Here is an 18,330-nt window from a genome sequence, read left to right as displayed (position 1 = left end):
CCATGATGTGTGCATTTTCAGATAGAAATTCCTTGACATCACAAATCTTATGGACAGATCTTCCTCCCACAGAGTATGAAGTCGCTAAAAATTTTTCTTCCATCAACTCATTTTTCTCCAAACTCATTTATTTTTAATCTCTACCTCACTAACTTCGACTGAGCAACAAATGTCCAGCAACATTTGACTAGTGTTGTAGACACAAACATAAAAGCCAAAAGTTCTGCTAAATCCTGTAACTTTAAAATGGCTTGCTTCCTCTAGCTGCTGTTCTCTCAATTTTTTTAAACCAAAGGCTTAAACTTGTTAAGTCTCTTCAAAGAAAAAAGAAAAAACAGTGAAAGACAAAATTTTAAATTTCATCTCTGTAGTCCACAAGCATTTACTCACACTTCAGCAACATCTGTCTATCTCACACATTTGCAGCCCAGCACCACACTCTCTCCTAGGAACTGCGCAAGAGTATTATTTCCAGTGGGAATCCTGCTGGAGGATACACTCTGTATTCTAGAAGTTGCAGTATTTATCCCTCATCATCCTACAGCTCTGTACAGTAGAGCACAGCTATCATACCCCCTCTATTAAGGGCATCACAGAATCATGGAGTGGTTGAGGTTAGCAGGGACCTCTTGGTCCATTTGGTCCAATACCCTGCTCAAGCAGGGCCATCCAAAACAGAATGCCGAGGACCAGGTCCAAATGGCTTTTGACCAAAGGGGAGACTCCACGACTTCTCTGTATAACCCGTATCAGTGCTGCATTACACTCACAGTAAAGAAGTGTTTCCTGATGTTCAGAGGGAACCTCCTGTGCTTCACTTTGCACCCACTGCCTCTTGTTCTGGCACTGGATACAACTGAAAAGAGCCTGGCTCCATCTTTTTTACACAATCCCTTCAGATATTTACACACATCAATGGGATGTCCCCCATGAGCCTTCTCTTTTCCAGGCTGAAGAGTCCCAGACCTTTCAGCCTTTCCTCAAAGGAGAGATGCTCCAGTCCCTTAACCATCTTAGTGGCTCTTTGCTGGACTATCTCCAGTAGCTCTATATCTCTCTTGTACTTGGATTCATGGGATCTGACAAAATGAGAAGTCTGAAATCAGGCTTTATGCCATAATACTATAGGTCTGATCACACCCCTGTGAATTTAATATCATGCAATGAAAACTGCTTTAACCATAAGGATATTGTTCCAATCCCCATATAACTGTTGTCTACAAAGCAGAGACTGACAGCTATTTCAAGTGCATCCCCAAAACATGTAAGAAACAACTATGCAGTTCAAAAGATGTAGAGCCCATTTAAATGTAAAAATGCCTCGCTCAGCTCCTGCTCCCTACACAGGAATAGACAAGTGATAAGGAACAGAACTTCTTGGAACCAACATCCCCATGTTTCTTAAATGAACATCATAAAGTTTCATTTTGTAGACCAATCATACAAAGGTGTTTTACTTTGAGAAGACAGCTTTTTCAGAACAAGAAACAAATGAAAAGCCTCTAAACAAGGTGTCAGGGAGAAAACATCCATCAGACTGGGACAAGCCGAGGGAGGGATGGAAGAAATAAGCAATCAGAATAAATAATAATAATAATTAAAAAAATATATCATCCCATTGGAACAAGAAAGAATCCAAAGAACAAAAATATGTTCTTAGAGAGACTGATCAGACTGGAGAGTAAAAATCTCTTCTTTTTCTCTTAATGTACCTTCTTTCTCTGATATTTATTTCCTACTTGCTATGTTTGTCAAATCTGCTTTTATTCTCCATATGCCTCTGATAGCATCACGTCTTTGAGATTTTATCCTGCCCTTTTCTTTGCTTTAAAAATCTCAACTGAATCTCGTAATTCCTATAAGCCTGCTTGCTTGTCTTTTCAGTTTTGGTGTCAGGTTTTTGCTGTTAATCTTTTGATTAACTGTGACTTCAAATTCCACAGCAAGCGTAACTCTAAGCAAATGGATGGTAGCATAAGTAGTTGGGCTACTGTAATAATATTTTCTAAAGAAAACCAATAGCACCATTTGGAAGAGTGTCGCCAGCAAGTTGAGGGAGGTGATCACCCCCCTCTGTTCAGCCCTGGTGAGGCCACACCTGGAGTATTGTGTCCAGTTCTGGGCTCCCCAACACAAGATGGACATGGAACTACTGGAGCAAGTCCAGAGGAGGGTTACAAAGATGATCACAGGACTGGAGCACCTGTTGTATGAGGGTTGGCTGAGAAAACTGGGCCTGTTTAGGCTGGAAAATAGGAGACTGAGGGGAGACTTCACCAATGTGTATAAACATCTGAGGGGAGGGTGCCAAGAAAATGGGGCCAGTCTCTTTTCAGTTGTGCCCAGTAAAAGGACAAGAGGCAATGGGCACAAACTGAAGCACAGGAAGTTCCCACTGAATATGAGAGGACATTTCTTTACTGGGAGGGTGACAGAGCACTGGAACAGGTTGCCCAGAGAAGTTGTGGAGTCTCCTTCTCTGGAAATATTCAAAACCCACCTGGATGCCATCCTGCACAATGTGCTCTAGGTGATCCTGCTTGACAGGGAAGTTGGACCAGATGATCTTCGGAGGTCCCTTCCAACCTTGGCCATTTTGTGATTCACTACAGGAACAACTTGATACCCATCACAGAAATGAATGATATCTAAGAGCCCAATATACAAAGTCTCACCTAATTTCAGACAATTAAACTTGTACATCTTGTCTTAGTGCTGCCTATAGACTATGTCTAGAAACATATATAATTCTGGACACAATTTTGCAAGAAATATACATCCACACGGAAAGAGCAGATACAGAGATGGGATATTAGCATGATCAGAGAAGCACAGAGATGACCTCAGGAAAAAAAAAAAAAAAAAGAGGTTCAGCTGTCGTCAAGCAAAGCCTAAGAAAAATGTGGTTGCTTTCTAAGCTATGAAGAAAACAAGCCATAAAGAGGGACAACAACTACTTATTAAAAGAATATTGGTGGCACAAGAACAAGCATCTACAAATTCATAGCAAGTAACTATTGACAGGATGTCAGAAGAGAGTTTTTCAAGGCCTTGGAAGAATAACTTTCCAACAGGAATAGTCAGCACAACAAAGTGAATTGTGCAATTAAAAGGAGTATTTTTACAAGTTATATTTAAATTTTTAAATGTGAAGATTTAAGATCAAATGATGCCTGATATAGAAAAGGACTGGACTTGATCCAAATGGTGTTTTCTTGTCTTGTGCTTTCATACAAGACGTACTACTCACATTCACTCTCCCTCGGCCCAGTTCATAATTTAGGCTTCCCCACTCAGCATTGCCTTTAAACATCTCCAAATACAGACACATTACTCTTCACATCTCCTCAAGGCCTTTGTCTCAAGCTACTTCTTCTGTCACTCTCCCTTCCACTACTTCTAAAAATAGAACTGCAAGGCAAACATCAGACATGCAAAGGTTCAGCTCAGGCATCTGTAGCCTTTTCTGAACACACTGTTGTTGAATTTTGAAGCTGCATCCTTCTTTGTGAAAGATAATTAGAGTGGTCAGGAAGAGGGAAACCTACTGAATTTCTATTGCTGAATTTTCTTTAACTATCACTGTTTCTAGGATTTTCTTGGCCAGACTCCAAGCCTCCTGACTTCTGTAGCCAAGAAATCTGCCTATACAACAGAATTCTTACAATGTTGCAATAAGACTGCTGTTTCTGGACATGTTCAGACAGGAAAAAAAAAAAAAAAAGTAAGATTGCTTTACTTTTATATTTGGCCATGTTATGAGGCACGGTCCCATCAGAATGAGATGCAGGGAGTGATTAACTCACATGGCTGGTCTTTACTTGTGTGAGTAAGCCACTGATGCTTAGCCTGTAGCAATTCGGCACATACTGCATGCCACTGTCAAAAAGTAAGTGCATCCATTTTTGTCACTTGATATGTATGACACCTTGTGTAAAACGACTCCACTGCCATTACAGTTTACCAGGAAATATTCTCCATTGCTGAAGTTGTGTCTATTTTTTAATGTAACCTCAATAATGATTGCAAAATCACAGAGGAGTTACCCCACTCTGAATCTGCAAATATCTTACAGGCCTTTTATGTACACAATGGATAAAACAAGCAGACAAAAAAACTAAAAATACATGGCCACATCATGACCCTGAAAACACTCAATGAATTAATGCTTCCTATACTCAGTAAAGCCACCAATGCCTTTGTCTCCAACACAGCAAAGTCGCATTGCAGCGTAAGATGCTTTTCACTTAGCTGTCATATATGCTACATTGAACAAAGAGACAGCAAGATACTGAAAGATATGCAGTTATAGTTCACTGTATTGCTATTACAGCCATATATTGTTCTATTTTTAGATTTAACCTAAATAGAAGATATAAAAGCATAAAATGGTCTCACACTTCTGTATATGTAAAAAGCATTCAAGCCTGTCATTTAAGTCAGAAGCAAAAGGGTACTAAGAATAAAGTAATAAACCTAAATTTTGAAAGTACGTTTAATTCCAGGAACTGCAACTAACTTGTAGCATATGTAGACATTTTTCTATCTTCCAAGTACTAAAAAAATGTTTTAATAATCTTAAGTACATTTCATAATCCTAAAAAAAATATTTTTTAAATTTGTGATTTAAGTTCTGCCTAAATTATAATTTTGGAATTTTTCTTGGTGCCTTGATTTATAACTAAAGGAGTTGCTCCCAATGTCTTTTAAGTATTTGATGTTTTCTTTTTGTTATATTTATATTCATAGGCAGTAATAGAATGCAGCCTCCTTTCACTTCAGAGGATAATGTAATATTTATATTTGTAACTCCAAATGAGTTGGTCTGAAAACACTTTAACACAAAATTCAGTCAACACCCAAACTTACAATTTGTTCGTTAATGAAATTTCTATTGGTTAATGACAAAAAAAATCCTCTTATTTTAATATATAAAGAGTAAAAATATTCATCACTAAAAAAGTGACTGTGATATTTCTGCATAGAAATCATATTCAAGACCACAGGGATTTGGAATAAAGAACAGTTTTCAAGAATGAGTAGAAATTCTATTTTCCACCTCACATAGCTGGAAACTATTTTTCAAGTATCTCTTTAACATAACTCCATTTTATTTTAAAACTTGGTGAAACTAAAGCAGCTACAGAAATGAAAGTACACAAACTGCAGCTTCCACTCACACCTGATTTTAGTAACTTACCATTTTTATAAGAAATATGTAGAACCACAGAATGTTCTGGGTTGGAAGAGACCTTAAAGATCATCTAGTTCCAAGCCCCCTGCCACGGGCAGGGACCCCTCCCACCAGCCCAGGCTGCCCAAAGCCCCATCCAGCCTGGCCTTGAACACCTCTGGGGATGGGGCATCCACAGCTTCTCTGGGCAGCATGTTCCATGCCTCACTGCCCTCATAGGGAAGATTTTCTTTCTTATATCTAATTGAAACCTACCCTCTTTAGTTTAAAACTGTTATCCCTTGTCCTGTCACTATGCTCCCTGCTACAGAGTCCTAGAGAGTCCCTCCCCACCTTTCCTGTAGGCCCCCTTTAAGTACTGGAAGCCCAGTATAAAACCTCCCCAGAGCCTTCTCTTCTTTAATCCTCTCCAGGTCTCTCAGGCTGTCTTCATAGGAGAGGTGTTACAGCCCTCTGATTATCCTCATGGTCCTCCTCTAGATCCACTCTGTGGTGCCTCTAAGGTCCATGTCCTTATTATGCTGGGGGTCCCAGAGCTGAATGCAGTACATGTAAATTATATACGTGCACGTATGTGTGTGTCATGGTTTAACCCAGTTGGCAGCTAAACACCACACAGCCGTTTGCTCACCCTCCTCCCTCCCTCTCTGGGATGGGGGAGAGGAACGGGAAAGTGAAGCTTGTGAGTTGAGATAAAGGCAGTTTATTAAGACAAGAAAATAAATAATAATAATAATAATAGTACTACTAATAATAATGTGTACGAAACAAGTGATGCACAATGCAATTGCTCATCTGCTGACCAATGCCCAGCCTAACCCCAAGCAGCCGCCCCCCCCACCCCAGCTAGCCACCCCTATATATTGTTCAGCATGACCCCAGATGGTATAGAACACCCCTTTGGCCAGTTTGGGTCAGCTGTCCTGGGTCTGTCCCCTCCCAGCTCTTGCTGCACCCCCAGCCAGCCGGCTGGCAAGACAGAGTGAGAAGCTGAAAAGTCCTTGGCTTGGTGTAAGCACTGCTCTGCAACAATTAAAACATCAGCATGTTACCAGCACTCTTCTCATCCTAATCCAACACATAGCACCCTACCAGCTACTAGGAGGAAAATTAACTCTATCCTAACTGAAACCAGGACAGTGTGTGTGTGTGTATATATATATATCTATAGTTGAATATTCAGTAAGCAAATCACTATGTTCATCAGCACCAATTTAATAACTGACAAAATTTTGTTTCTAAGGGTAGATAAATTTTCAAAGTCTCCGCCCCTTACTCTTCTGCTCACTCAGTTAATGCATAGGCTTTGGACCTCCCACATGGGTCACACCTACAGTTTCCCATCTCTGCACATAGGAGCTAAGGAAAGAAAATTGTCCCCACCACCACCACCCTCAAAATAAAATAAAATAAAAATAAAATAAAATATAAAATAAAATAAAATAAAATAAAATAAAATAAAATAAAATAAAATAAAATAAAATAAAATAAAATAAAATAAAATAAAATAAAATAAAATTTATTTTCCCTACTATTAAAATTTCCTAAAAAGGTGTATCACATTTCAAGTCTAAAAATTCACCTGAATGACTGAAATACAGCAAGATGTAATGAAAAGCACTTGGTTATTCCTGTTAAAGAGATCAGGGATACATTCACATTTTTATTATTACACAGTCTACTAATATGTTAGTAACCTGAGCTTCAAGATCTTGCTCAATAGGAACAAAGACAATAATCAATATATATCACCTTTGTTATGAAAGTTTTTGCAATTATCATCTACCTTCCAGCCAAAGACAGATCTAAGACAATATTAGCGTTCCAGCAGAAGATGGACTCACTTAAGAAATTGCCAAAGAGGTTTTACACCCCATTATAAAGGTACTAACTTAGCCTTTTTTTTTTTTTTTCTCAGATCCTCAGAATAATCAATAGCATTCCTAAAGTGCAGTAAATGTTCAGGTACAAATCCTTCTTTTGATACTGCCAATTACTGTTTTCTTGGACACTACAGTTTCTTACTGGGAGGCACTGACACATCCGCTTTTGCAAGATTTAGTTATTCCACCCCCTTGCATAGTGAGACATGTCACTATAGAGATTTGAAACTGGTTATGACTTGGTTAAATCCTAGGTAGACCATCAGGAATAAATCAAATAGCATACATTTGAGAAAAGATCTTTCCTTGAGAGTAGAATTTATGTGTGAAAAGTATTCAGAAAATAGGGAAAATATATATATATCACTTTGTCGGCAAGTGAATAAGAGAAGGCATTATAAACTAACTGCTTGGTTAAGGGCAAATAAGGAACCTTTTCTAGAACAAGGGATGACATTAAAATCACTACACAGAAATTCAAGTTATAAAAGGAAGTTCTTTTCAGATATAGTAAAGCTGAATATGTGTTCGATTAGCTAAAGAAGTTGCTGAAGCTACCCATATATCTAGGTTCAAAACAGGACTGGCCATTTCTAAGTATTAAAAGGTATAATAATGATTTCAGAACTGAAAATAAATATAATGATTACTGACTTAGTACAATCTCTAATAATTGTTAACTTGGATAAAAATAACTGCGGGTAGCATATTATACCATGTTTGTCTACCAAGGGTTCTAACATATGCCTTGGGAAGATCTGGAATCACTCTTACCACAGAACATTGGCGTGGACAGAGCCAACACTGGTCACAACTCTGTGATCCTAAAAGAACTGACATCTGATTTCTCCTGATGTTGGAACATGAGACATATACTGGAGCACTGAGTCTCAGAAACTGGTCCCTGAAGATCAGGGTTCCCCCAGTTGCTTAAACTGAGGCATCAAAAGCTGACCTAACTGAAGAAAAAAAATAATTGCTCTTTAATAATACATTTAATTTTGGTATAAACCAAATTAAATGACTAAGCCTACCTGAGCAATGCATCTGGTTCATAGTCACAATTATGCTTTTATGGCCTATAGCTGCTAACTAGACAAATAAGTTGCTGTCATACATAATAGAGAAAGTTTATGATCTGAAGGCAAAACATCTCAAAACTTCACATAAATATACCTCATGTGTTGATGCACAACACTGATTAAAAATATAACCAACATTACTTTGCATATAAGAACACTGAATCTTGGACAAAGTGACACAGTAACGCTCAGAAGATTAAACCTACAACACATCCCACCTTGTAACCTTACACTGTGATGACAATAAGACATAACAGTAATGAGGAGAAAACAGATTGGTCAGAGGGGCAGAAGAGAATTATTTTAGTTTCACAAAACATGTGGATTGCTTTAAAAGAGAGATGAGCACTAAAAATGACATTTTCTAAAGAGGTGCTGGATATTGAATTCCTGCTATTACAACATAGGCCTACCTTGCACAATGTAAACCAGCATCTTGGCTTAGCAAACCACCCACCCCTCAATGAAAAAATCTCCGGAATTAGAAAAGAAGTCAATGACTCCATACAGTGTAAAAACCTCACATGAATCAGAAACTCTTATCATGACCCTACTTAGCTGTCTGAATAGAATGGCACAGCTTGTAAGGTATTTACCTTTCATTTACAATTTCTTTATCTTCAGCTATATCTGCATGTCCTAAATGTTTGTGGCAGAAATTCTCTTTTATCATCCCATGACTATGTTCCACCCAAAGAGAGCTTTTCAGTCAGACCCTGGCTTTAGGAAAGATATAAAAGATCCTGAAGTTTCCTCCAGGTGCCATGAAATTACACTTGCTCTCCTGCAAATATGCTCAGTAGCTTCTAGGTGGCCACATCCTTGGGAGAAAAAAAATGAAAGAAGTACTTACCATGAAGACAGCACTCAAGCGATCACTTTGGACCTGCTGCACTTGGAGGCAGGGTCCTGGCACCTGTAATCCTGAGCCACTGGGAACATTCCCAGCATCACCATTTGGGATGCTGCTGTTACCATGGCCAAAGCCTACAGATGCCCTGTATAAGTAGGTGTGAGTCAATTTACCCACACCAGTGACCTCCAGCATGTCTGGTGGGAGGTGGGAGCTGGGAAGCATGTGCACACTGTAGCAATACTTTTCATACTCATCAGCTGGGCAGCAACAGCTGCTGCTGCAGCAGCCTTGGTGGTGACAAGCCCGGCAGTGGCACAGCCGTGCAAGAGCAAGAAAGAGGAGGAACACTGTGAAGATGCAGGAGACACAAGCAAGGGAGACAATCAAGTAGAGGTTTGTAGCATTGAGCAGTGGTGGTGGCTCCCCATTGTCATCAAAGTCGGGCAGAGCCTGGGGCAGACTGTCAGCCAGCAGGATGCCCACAGTCACCGTAGAGGAGAGTGGCGGGTCCCCATGGTCCTGCACCACCACAACCACCTTGTGCTTGAGGAAGTCAGTGGTACGCATGGAGCGTGTGGTGCGCAGCTCACCAGAGTGTGGTGCCAGGTGGAACAGGGTGGAATCAGAGGAGTGAGCAAGATGATAGGAGAGCCAGGCGTTCTCTGCATTGTCTTCATCGTCTGCCACCACTTTGGTCACGAGGTAACCCTCATCAGCCAGGCGGGGCACGACTTCCACTGCCACTGAGCCATTCTGGCTGACAGGATACAGAATGGCTGGGGCATTGTCATTCTGGTCTGAGATGTAAACATTCACAGTTATGGCAGCACTCAAAGCTGGTGACCCATTGTCCTTGGCTTCCACTTGGAAATAGAAGCTCCTAAGCTGCTCAAAGTCAAAGGCACGTTTTGCATAGATGCTCCCATTGGCCAAGCTCACAGACAAAAAGCTGGCCAGGGCACTGCCTGCAACTGTGGAATTCCTGAGCATATAAGAGATCTGTCCGTTCTCCCCTATATCAGAGTCAGATGCTGAAACCTGGTAGAGAAAAGCACCAAGTGGATTGTTCTCTTCCACAAACACATCAAATGTGTCAGCAGCAAAGACAGGGGGGTTGTCATTCACATCAGAGATCTGCACCCAGAGGGTCTTCTGAGTGGTGATGGGAGGAGAGCCCAAGTCTGTAGCAGTAATGGTGATGTTGTACCCACTGATCAGCTCTCGGTCCAGAAGCCCACTGGTGACCAAGCTGTAATAGTTTTCCAGGGAAGGTTTTAACTGGAAGGGAAGGTTATCAGGAATCTGGCAGGTTACTTTCCCATTCTCCCCAGGGTCCTTATCCATAATACTCAGCAGAGCTATCACTGTGCCAGGAACAGCATCCTCAGGAACGGGACTGGAAAGGGATGCAATTGTTATCTCTGGGCCGTGATTGTTCACATCAGTGATCTCCACCAGCAGCTTAGCTGTGCTGGACATAGCAAATGCCCCTTTATCCCTTGCTTCAATAAGCATCTCGAGGAGTGGTCTCTGAACAGCTGAAATGTCACTGACTGTCACCTCCCCAGTGTGCGGGTGAATTAAGAACATTCGCTGTAGGTCTGCAGCAGTAGTATTGCTAAATGAATACATGACCTCTCCATTAGGACCTTCATCCAAATCTGCAGCATGCACTTGCACTACCAGAGTGCCGTTGGGGGAGTTTTCCAAGACACTCGCCCTATAGACTGATTGTTCGAATTCTGGCGCATTGTCATTGGTATCCAGCACAGTCACAACGACTGTAACATCACCAGACTTTGGAGGATCCCCACCATCTTTGGCTGTAAGAACAAGTCTGTGAGTGGCTTGCTGCTCTCTGTCTAAGGCTTTCTTCAGAACCAATTCGGGATACTTACTCCCTTCCCCACGCATCTGTATTTCCAAGTGGAAATGTTCACTGGGATTCAGGGTGTAATTCTGGACACCGTTGGTACCTTCATCAAGATCCTGTGCACTGGGGAGTGCAAACCGTGCCCCGGGTGACAGGAACTCAGGCACATTTATATGATATTCACTTACGGGAAAGATGGGGGAGTTGTCATTTATGTCCAGGACTTTAAATTCCATCCTATAAAGCTCTAGAGGATTTTCTAGGACAAGTTCATAATTCAGAAGACAGGCAGTTTTTAATTCACAAATCTGCTCTCTGTCTATGGGCTCGTTAATAGATAAAACCCCTGTGCTTGCATTTATATTAAAATATTGCTTACTTGAACCGGTGATCATGCGAAATTTCCGGGCTGAAAGTGCAGCTGCATCTATTCCTATATCCTCCGCTATGTTCCCCACAGACGCTCCGCGCTCTGTTCCCTCGGCGATGGAGTACACTACTTGCCCGTTCGCGGTGCAGCAAGTAAGGCACAAGACCATTAAATAGACCCGCATTCTTCCTCCCCTGATCAGCTCCCCGCAGCCCGGTTCGGCAGGAACATAATCCGGTATTTCATCAGACGCCCGAAGTTCCCAGCGAGCGAGCACCGGGACGCACCAACGGGAAAGCGAGAAGTTCCCTGTAGCCGTGGAGGCGCTCCAGCCCCGCGCGGCTCCGCCGCTGCCGCCGTGCGCGGAGAGGCGGCCGCTGCGCTCCGCTGCCCCCGCCGCCGCCGCTCGCTGTGGCCGGCGCGGCGGCCCCGCGCGGCTCTTACCGGGCGCACGGCGGCGGCCCGCGGCGGCGGCGCCACCCAGAGGCTGCGGCACCATCTGCGCCGCCGAGGGAGGGGGCTGCGACCCCCCGCCGCTGCCACCCCGCCGCTCCGCTCCCCCCCCCCCCCCTTTTCTACTTCTTTTTTTTTTTTTTTTTTTAAACGCCCCGATGGAGACATGGAGAAGGGACGGGGAGTAGGGGGGTGGGGGGTGAAGGTGGCTCTGGGTCCCCGACTCTGCGGCAGGGCTGGGTTTCCGTAAGGGAAAGCTGCGGAGAAGCCCCCGCTCCCTCCCCCTTTCTGCTCCAGCGAGACGATGCGCCCGCCGCCCGCTATCAGAGTAACAGGGCGGAAAGGAAACGCGGATGAGAAGTGACAAGCATCGGCTAAACATGGGTCAGCACAGTCCCAGCACGCTCTGGCTGAGAACAACATCTCCCAGAGGGGTTTGAAGAGCACAATTAAAGGAGGCAGTCGGCTCTATCCTTGTTAATCTAAAAAGAAGAGGAAAAAAGAGGAAAAGAAAATGAAAGAGACAGAGAGAGACTTTCCTGTTTCTTCTTCTAGGCACGGTAAATTAACTCGGGTTATTGGATAGAAGGTGGGTCTCTTCTCTGACAGTCCCAGTCTGACCACCCACAGCCACAGCCGAGCTCCCATCCAACCCACCAAAGCAGGATGGGACAGCTCAGCTGGGCAGGGGGATCTGGGAGGCTGCAGCATGCAAATTACTTGCAGAGAAGTAAATACCGGCGCCAGAAAGCTCTTATATTTAGGACAAGCCCAGGAACTGTTGGAAGACGAGTTGCTATCACACAGAGGTAACAGACCAGGCATGAAAATCAAAGCTGTCTGATCCCCCGACCCACTAAGCAGGTGAGAGAAGGCAGAATGCACTGCAAAATACCTTCCTGGAGTGACCTTCAGCAGCAATTTACCCCGGCTTCGACCCTGACAAAGCCTCTGGTCTCCTGAGATTCCAGCTTCCTTCTTGAGAGCTTATTAACATGAAATCCTGATCAATCAAAAGCAAGAGGCTATAAACGTGCAGCAAGGAAAGATCTTAACCCTTCTGCATCTGCTGCTTCTTTATGCAGCTGAGAATTTCTGTGCAAGTGGAGAAGATGGTGAAGGGTCTGGAGGAGAAGATGAGGAGCAGCTGAGGTCTCTAGGTTTGTTCAGACCAGAGAAGAAGAGGCTGAAGGGAGGAAGGCCTCATAGCAGCCTGCCTCATAGCAGCTTCCTCGAAAGTGGAGCAGAAAGGCAGGTGCTGATCTCTGCTCTCTGAGGACAGTGACAGGACCCAAGGGAATGGCATGGACCTGCAACAGGGGAGAGTTAGGCTGGGTGTTAGGAAAAGGTTCTTCACTGAGAGGGTTGTCAGGCACTGGAACAAGATGCCCAGGGCAGTGGTCATGGCACCCAGCCTGCCAGGGTTCAAAAAGTGTTCAGACAGCGCTCTCAGACACAATATGATTTTTGAATGGTCCTGTGTGAATCCAGGAGTTAGATCCTTGTCAGTCCCTTCCATCTCAGGATATTTTATGACTCTATGATTCTAAGAGCATTTCTATTACACAGAACATATAGCCTTTAAAAAAAAAAAATAGAAAATCGGTAGCACAGCCAGAAGCTAGATATTAAGTAATAAAAATAAATAAATAAATAAATAAAATCAATAGATCTCTGTGAATCCTCACAGCTCAGCACAAACTCCCGGAGTGAGGTTTTTATCCTGTCAGCACCAGAGCAAGCCTTGGTCAGACCCAGCACAAATATCTGTAGTTATTATCATTTTCTAACTCCCAATGATCCTGGGAGTGCCTGAATGTTGCATTTTCCTTTCATTGCATTGACTGTACAGCCCCTGTTACAGCTGCAGGGGCCTGAGTGCAGGAATTGTGAGGCTGGTGTGCACCCACCTTATTTTACACACCATGTAAATTTGTCAAGTGACTACTGGATACAGCACATAATGTAAATATTTATAATACCCTATTTACCTTGGTGTTTGATTTTTTTGTTGTTTGCTTGCTAACAGCAGAAATCCCCAATTCCCTCTTAGTGACCCTAAAAGTGTCATCAAGACTTCCACATCCCAAATTTTCCCTAGATATCTTGCCTGCCAAGATATTATGCCCTCTACAATATATGAAAAAGATGTTCTTATTGTTCTGTAGTGATACACAATCATTATAAATACCCTGACCCAATGGATTAACATCTATTAAAGTTAAAGGAAATACTTCCCTTAGCGTTGGCCAGTGACAAAGATAAACCAATCTACATGGGAGGGCTGGGCCAGATGGGTGTAGGTGTCCCAATTGCACACACAGCTAAAACACAGACTGTAATCACCAGTCTGTGACTGATTTTGCAAACCCAAGAATTTTGGGTCCAAGAGCCCCCCATTGAACAGCCAGACTCACTTAAAGGTACATTAAAAAAAAAAAAAATCTAGTATTTTAATAACCAACTGCTATGTGTACTGGTGCCTGAAATACCATCAGTGCAAGAATAAACTGGTTAATGAACTCTGGACAAAATCAGTCAACGTAATTGTAGATTTGCATCTTTCCAAGATATACTCACCTATTTAGAACTATCTAGCAGCCTATATCGATTTTGGCTTTAATTCATTAATTTACTGTTCTTTTACCATCCAAGGTAATTTCTTCAGCTTTCTGCTACGTCTCAAGTCCTTTTCAATGTCGCCTAATGTTTTGCCTTCAAGTGTTGCCTTCAAGTCTCCTTTTTAAATTTTTTTAAAATCCTTTCAGCCCTGCTTTAATATTTCGGCACCCGTTGTGCTATTGTACTCTGCTGTGGACAGTGATGTCCCCAGTAGTAAGGCAGCTTCATTCATCGGCACGTGTCTCAACAGCCAGCCATGGTGCTTGCTTTGCCATTCGTCCTCCTAACACACCTCCTTCCACGGTTTTCATCAATCCTAATTTCAAGGTCTCCTCTCCATCTCCGGTCGCTTATCCTAATTACTTCATTCGTACATCAGCCAGACTAAATACCTTTTAACGTAGACACCTCCCTTGGCACCACAGAGGATAACGTAACCACTGTTTTAAATCCCTCACCTCTGCTCTCACGTTTGCCTTCAAGCTGTCACCTCTGAACCGTTTTCTGTTGCCCTCCCCTGACTGCTGAGCGACCCGAATCGCCGAAGAATTCAACTTTTTGCCACCCGGAGGGCATGGTCCGGGACCTCCGGGGTCTCGCTCACCATAACCTCTCCCATCACTTCCCGCCCCCAATGCGCGCTTCCCTCACGTCCCTCCTCCCTGTAGGCGGCTGCAACGTTGCATTTACCACGCCTCAGAGCCCCGATCATCCCCTACGTTCTCTTCGTCCTGCCCTATATTTTCAGCCAATCACCTCCTTTTCCAGCAAGAAGACGTCATACAACCAGACGTGCACGTTGTGTCTGGGACAATGGAAGCGGCCAGAAGAAACCGTTAAGCGAGCAAGGACAAAAAATAAAGGCGAATAGGAGGTAGGTTGGCAGAGCACAGACACGGCCCTCTCGGTGGGGAAATCCCAGGGATGCCCACCAGAATCAAGGGTCCCTCTGCTGCTAGCCGCAGACCAGGCAGCTGAGTCCCAGTCGGGAGACAGCAGAAAGGACCGAAGGCGCCGGGGAAGTGGAAGGACCGACAGATCTGCGGTTTCTCCTCGGCGGGGAACGGGCAAGCTCGCCACGCCGGCAGCTGTCCCGTACAGGCAGCCGCAGCCTTCATCTTAGCCCGGACTGGAGCTCGTAGCCCGACGGAGAAGAGGATCTGCCGGCAGACTGAGGAAGACCGGGGCTAGAAGCCAGGAGAAGCTCTTCGGACTGAGCCCAAAGTGCCGGCGCAGAGCAGGGAGACAACGGCTGCCGACGGAGGGGCAGGGACGCTGCTATCGCCTTTCTTATGGAGGCTTCCCCGGGCAGGCACGAACGCAAGGATGGAGATGCCCCCCTCAGCCTGAAATAGCGGGCACCCCGCGTTGTCCCGCGTGGACTGATCGGATTCCCGTGTCCAGCAGCCTCTCCGCCCCCCCGGCAAGCTCCCTGCCCCGGTGGTCGGGTCGAGCAGAGCCGCTCCACAACACGCTGCAGCCCCACGCTGATCGGCTTTTGTTAACGCAGGGCTGACCGCCCTCAGCGGAGGCAGGATCTGACCGCTGCCTGAGCGGCCAGCAATGTCGAGATGTCCTTCAGCAAGCCGAGGGAGCTCGCAGGTGCTACGTGGGTACTGCGGGAGCAGCGATTGCTAAAATGAGCCGGGGAGAATAATCTTGTACACAGAGGATTTCCAGATTTCGGTCAACCCCGGGAAAATACTCACTATCCACATCCTCATCATCCACATCAAGCTGCAGAAACACGGACTCACGACGTGCTATTCGCTACATAGCAAACAAGAACTCGTCTACTGAATCCGAGGGCAGAGTCTGGTTTAGTTTCCCCAGGCAGAGACAGCGCTTGGAGGAAGATGCCGGGGGTGGGGAGAGGCGGCTACCAGGGATCGGACCCGCGTGTGCGGCAGAGCAGCTCCGAGCCGAGAACCCGGTGTCTCTCGCAGCTCCTCCTACAGCTTTGTCGGGCGTTTCCCTGCCTGTAAAATGCCGGGATCTAAGTCTGCGAAGCCGCCTCTCTCCAGCAGAGCGGAGCGCGGCAGCTGCTGTGCTACCGCCCTCTTCCGCTCCCGGAGCCGCCCACGGACGCGCTGTGCAGCGCGCCCAGCTCCAACTCTGAGCTCTGTTCCAGCTGCCCCTCGCACACCCACGGTCTTCGCCCACCATGTCGGCGCCGTGCCTTAGAGATTAATCTGCACCACGTTCCAGGACAACGTGCACCGGGAATGAGGAATGAGAGCTTGGGCTTGCAGCGACTGACAAGCCTTTTACTCAAGAAACAGACGGGATATTTTTGTGCCTTCCCTTAATGACTTCTTCCCCGACTAGGCTACGAAGGAAAAGCATCCGTGACATTTCTTTCTGAAGACTAATATATATTTATAAAAGAAATCCCGAAATATTTTCTGTTAGTGTATGTCTACAGCAAATCTCGTTCAGATCTTCATTAGTGCAGTCAGAGAAATTAAGAGAAACCATACGAAAGCCAAATGATCGGCATTAAGAGATTCCACATCGCCCTTAACCATAGCCCAGGGAAACGAGCTGTGGTTTTGTATCCTTTTACACCGCTGACTCAATGAATGATTGAATCAACTCAACAAGTTGATTCAATTTAAACTAGAGGATTCTTCTCTAGGAGACCACGGTTTGCTTCTCCTGCTTTCTATCACATCCGTGTGAATAAAAGAAAATTTAAGGAAAGATAATGACTGTTCTACAGCCCTGGAATAAGCCTCGCTCATAGACAAATGAAGGCAGCTCACACATGCTCAAGATGATACCATCCATTCTCTGCTTTATATGCATAAGCTTCCAGATGTGACCAAATGAGTTTACAAACACAATCCCCATCAAATACACATAGAACTCAAAGTCCCTACTAAGAGATCTAAAACAGATGCAGGAAGGAAACAGAAATTCGAGGGACTCGGTCACAATTTTTTATGGATTTATTTTTTTATGGATAAGCCACTCTTACGATTTTCTGTTTCTTTAAATGACACAAAGTTTTCAGCTTTCTTTACTGGATTTTGGTACACCTATAAGCAACATTTTTGTCAATGCCACATCAAGGATCGGCAATTTTATTTTTTGTAGTCCTCTGCCTTCGAGTAGTAGAAAGCCCAACAGAATACGAGTTATCAAAAGAAACTGTCAATATCTATGGGAATTATCCAAATGCATGTCTTTAGCAAATTGAATACATAACAAGAAGAATGATACCAAAGTACTGTTTCTTCTTACTGCTCCAACAGCCCAACGGACCACGTTTTTAAACTAAAATGAAAATTAAATCAGATATAAGAGACCTACAGGCTTCCCCATGGAAGTTGCATACAGTTTCTAACATCAACCAAGAAACCCTAATATTTCATCACACAGAGTGCTTTGGAGGTGGTCTGGATGAGGACAGATGACCAGTGCCATCAGTGAACAGCCAGGATAACATCATCATCGCTTTGATAATGACATTAAAACAACACGGTAAGTAAACAATCACTGTCTACATAGGGAAATCTATCTGCAAACAAATTTTGAGAACTTCTCTCTAGCTCTATCAGCGTTTCCCAACTTCGTCTAGTCTATAGTCGGGAAAAGCAAAACTTTTCATCCTATCATCTCTCCACTACTTAGTATTGCATATAGAAACACCATCTTCAACTTTTCCTTCAGTCACTCTTCCTTTTCTGACCAATGGCAACAGAACGATATTCGACCTTATTTCTCACGGCGCTTTTCTGAGGAGCATAGTGAAGAACAGAGGCCACAACACCCTGAGAGTGGGGTCAGGTCCTAGTGAGAGGCATGGTGAGACCAGAAAAAAGCACTCCCTCCAACAGTTCTCCATGCATCCAATCTCTCATTTCTCCCTACTTTTTAATGCATATTCGGGGGCAGAACAAAATCCACCAACACTACCCAGAACTTCCAAAAACTTTTCTGTCCCGCACCACACCCCATATTTCTCAGTTCATGAAGTTCAGCTCCCTAACGT

At 44.1% G+C, this 18,330-nt stretch overlaps 1 protein-coding gene across 6 annotated transcripts in view; it reads right to left on the bottom strand.

The window, feature by feature from the left end:
- Nucleotides 1-18,330, bottom strand: part of LOC137864538 (protocadherin alpha-C2-like) — a 146,493-nt gene that overhangs the window by 69,110 nt on the left and 59,053 nt on the right. The window contains exon 1 of one of the 6 annotated variants that reach the window (XM_068698698.1): nucleotides 9,013-11,808. The exons of 4 other annotated variants lie outside the window; for them this stretch is intronic. In XM_068698698.1, coding sequence (XP_068554799.1) covers nucleotides 9,013-11,757 — 2,745 coding nt within the window. In that variant the 5' untranslated portion in view covers nucleotides 11,758-11,808. Of the gene's footprint in view, nucleotides 1-9,012; nucleotides 11,809-18,330 lie in introns of those variants that run through there. One more of the 6 variants, XM_068698697.1, reaches the window with a different exon arrangement.

The sequence above is a fragment of the Anas acuta genome, chromosome 14, assembly GCF_963932015.1.
Source record: "Anas acuta chromosome 14, bAnaAcu1.1, whole genome shotgun sequence".
NCBI classification, from domain to species: Eukaryota; Metazoa; Chordata; class Aves; order Anseriformes; family Anatidae; genus Anas; species Anas acuta.
This window is presented reverse-complemented; position numbering and strand designations above follow the sequence as displayed.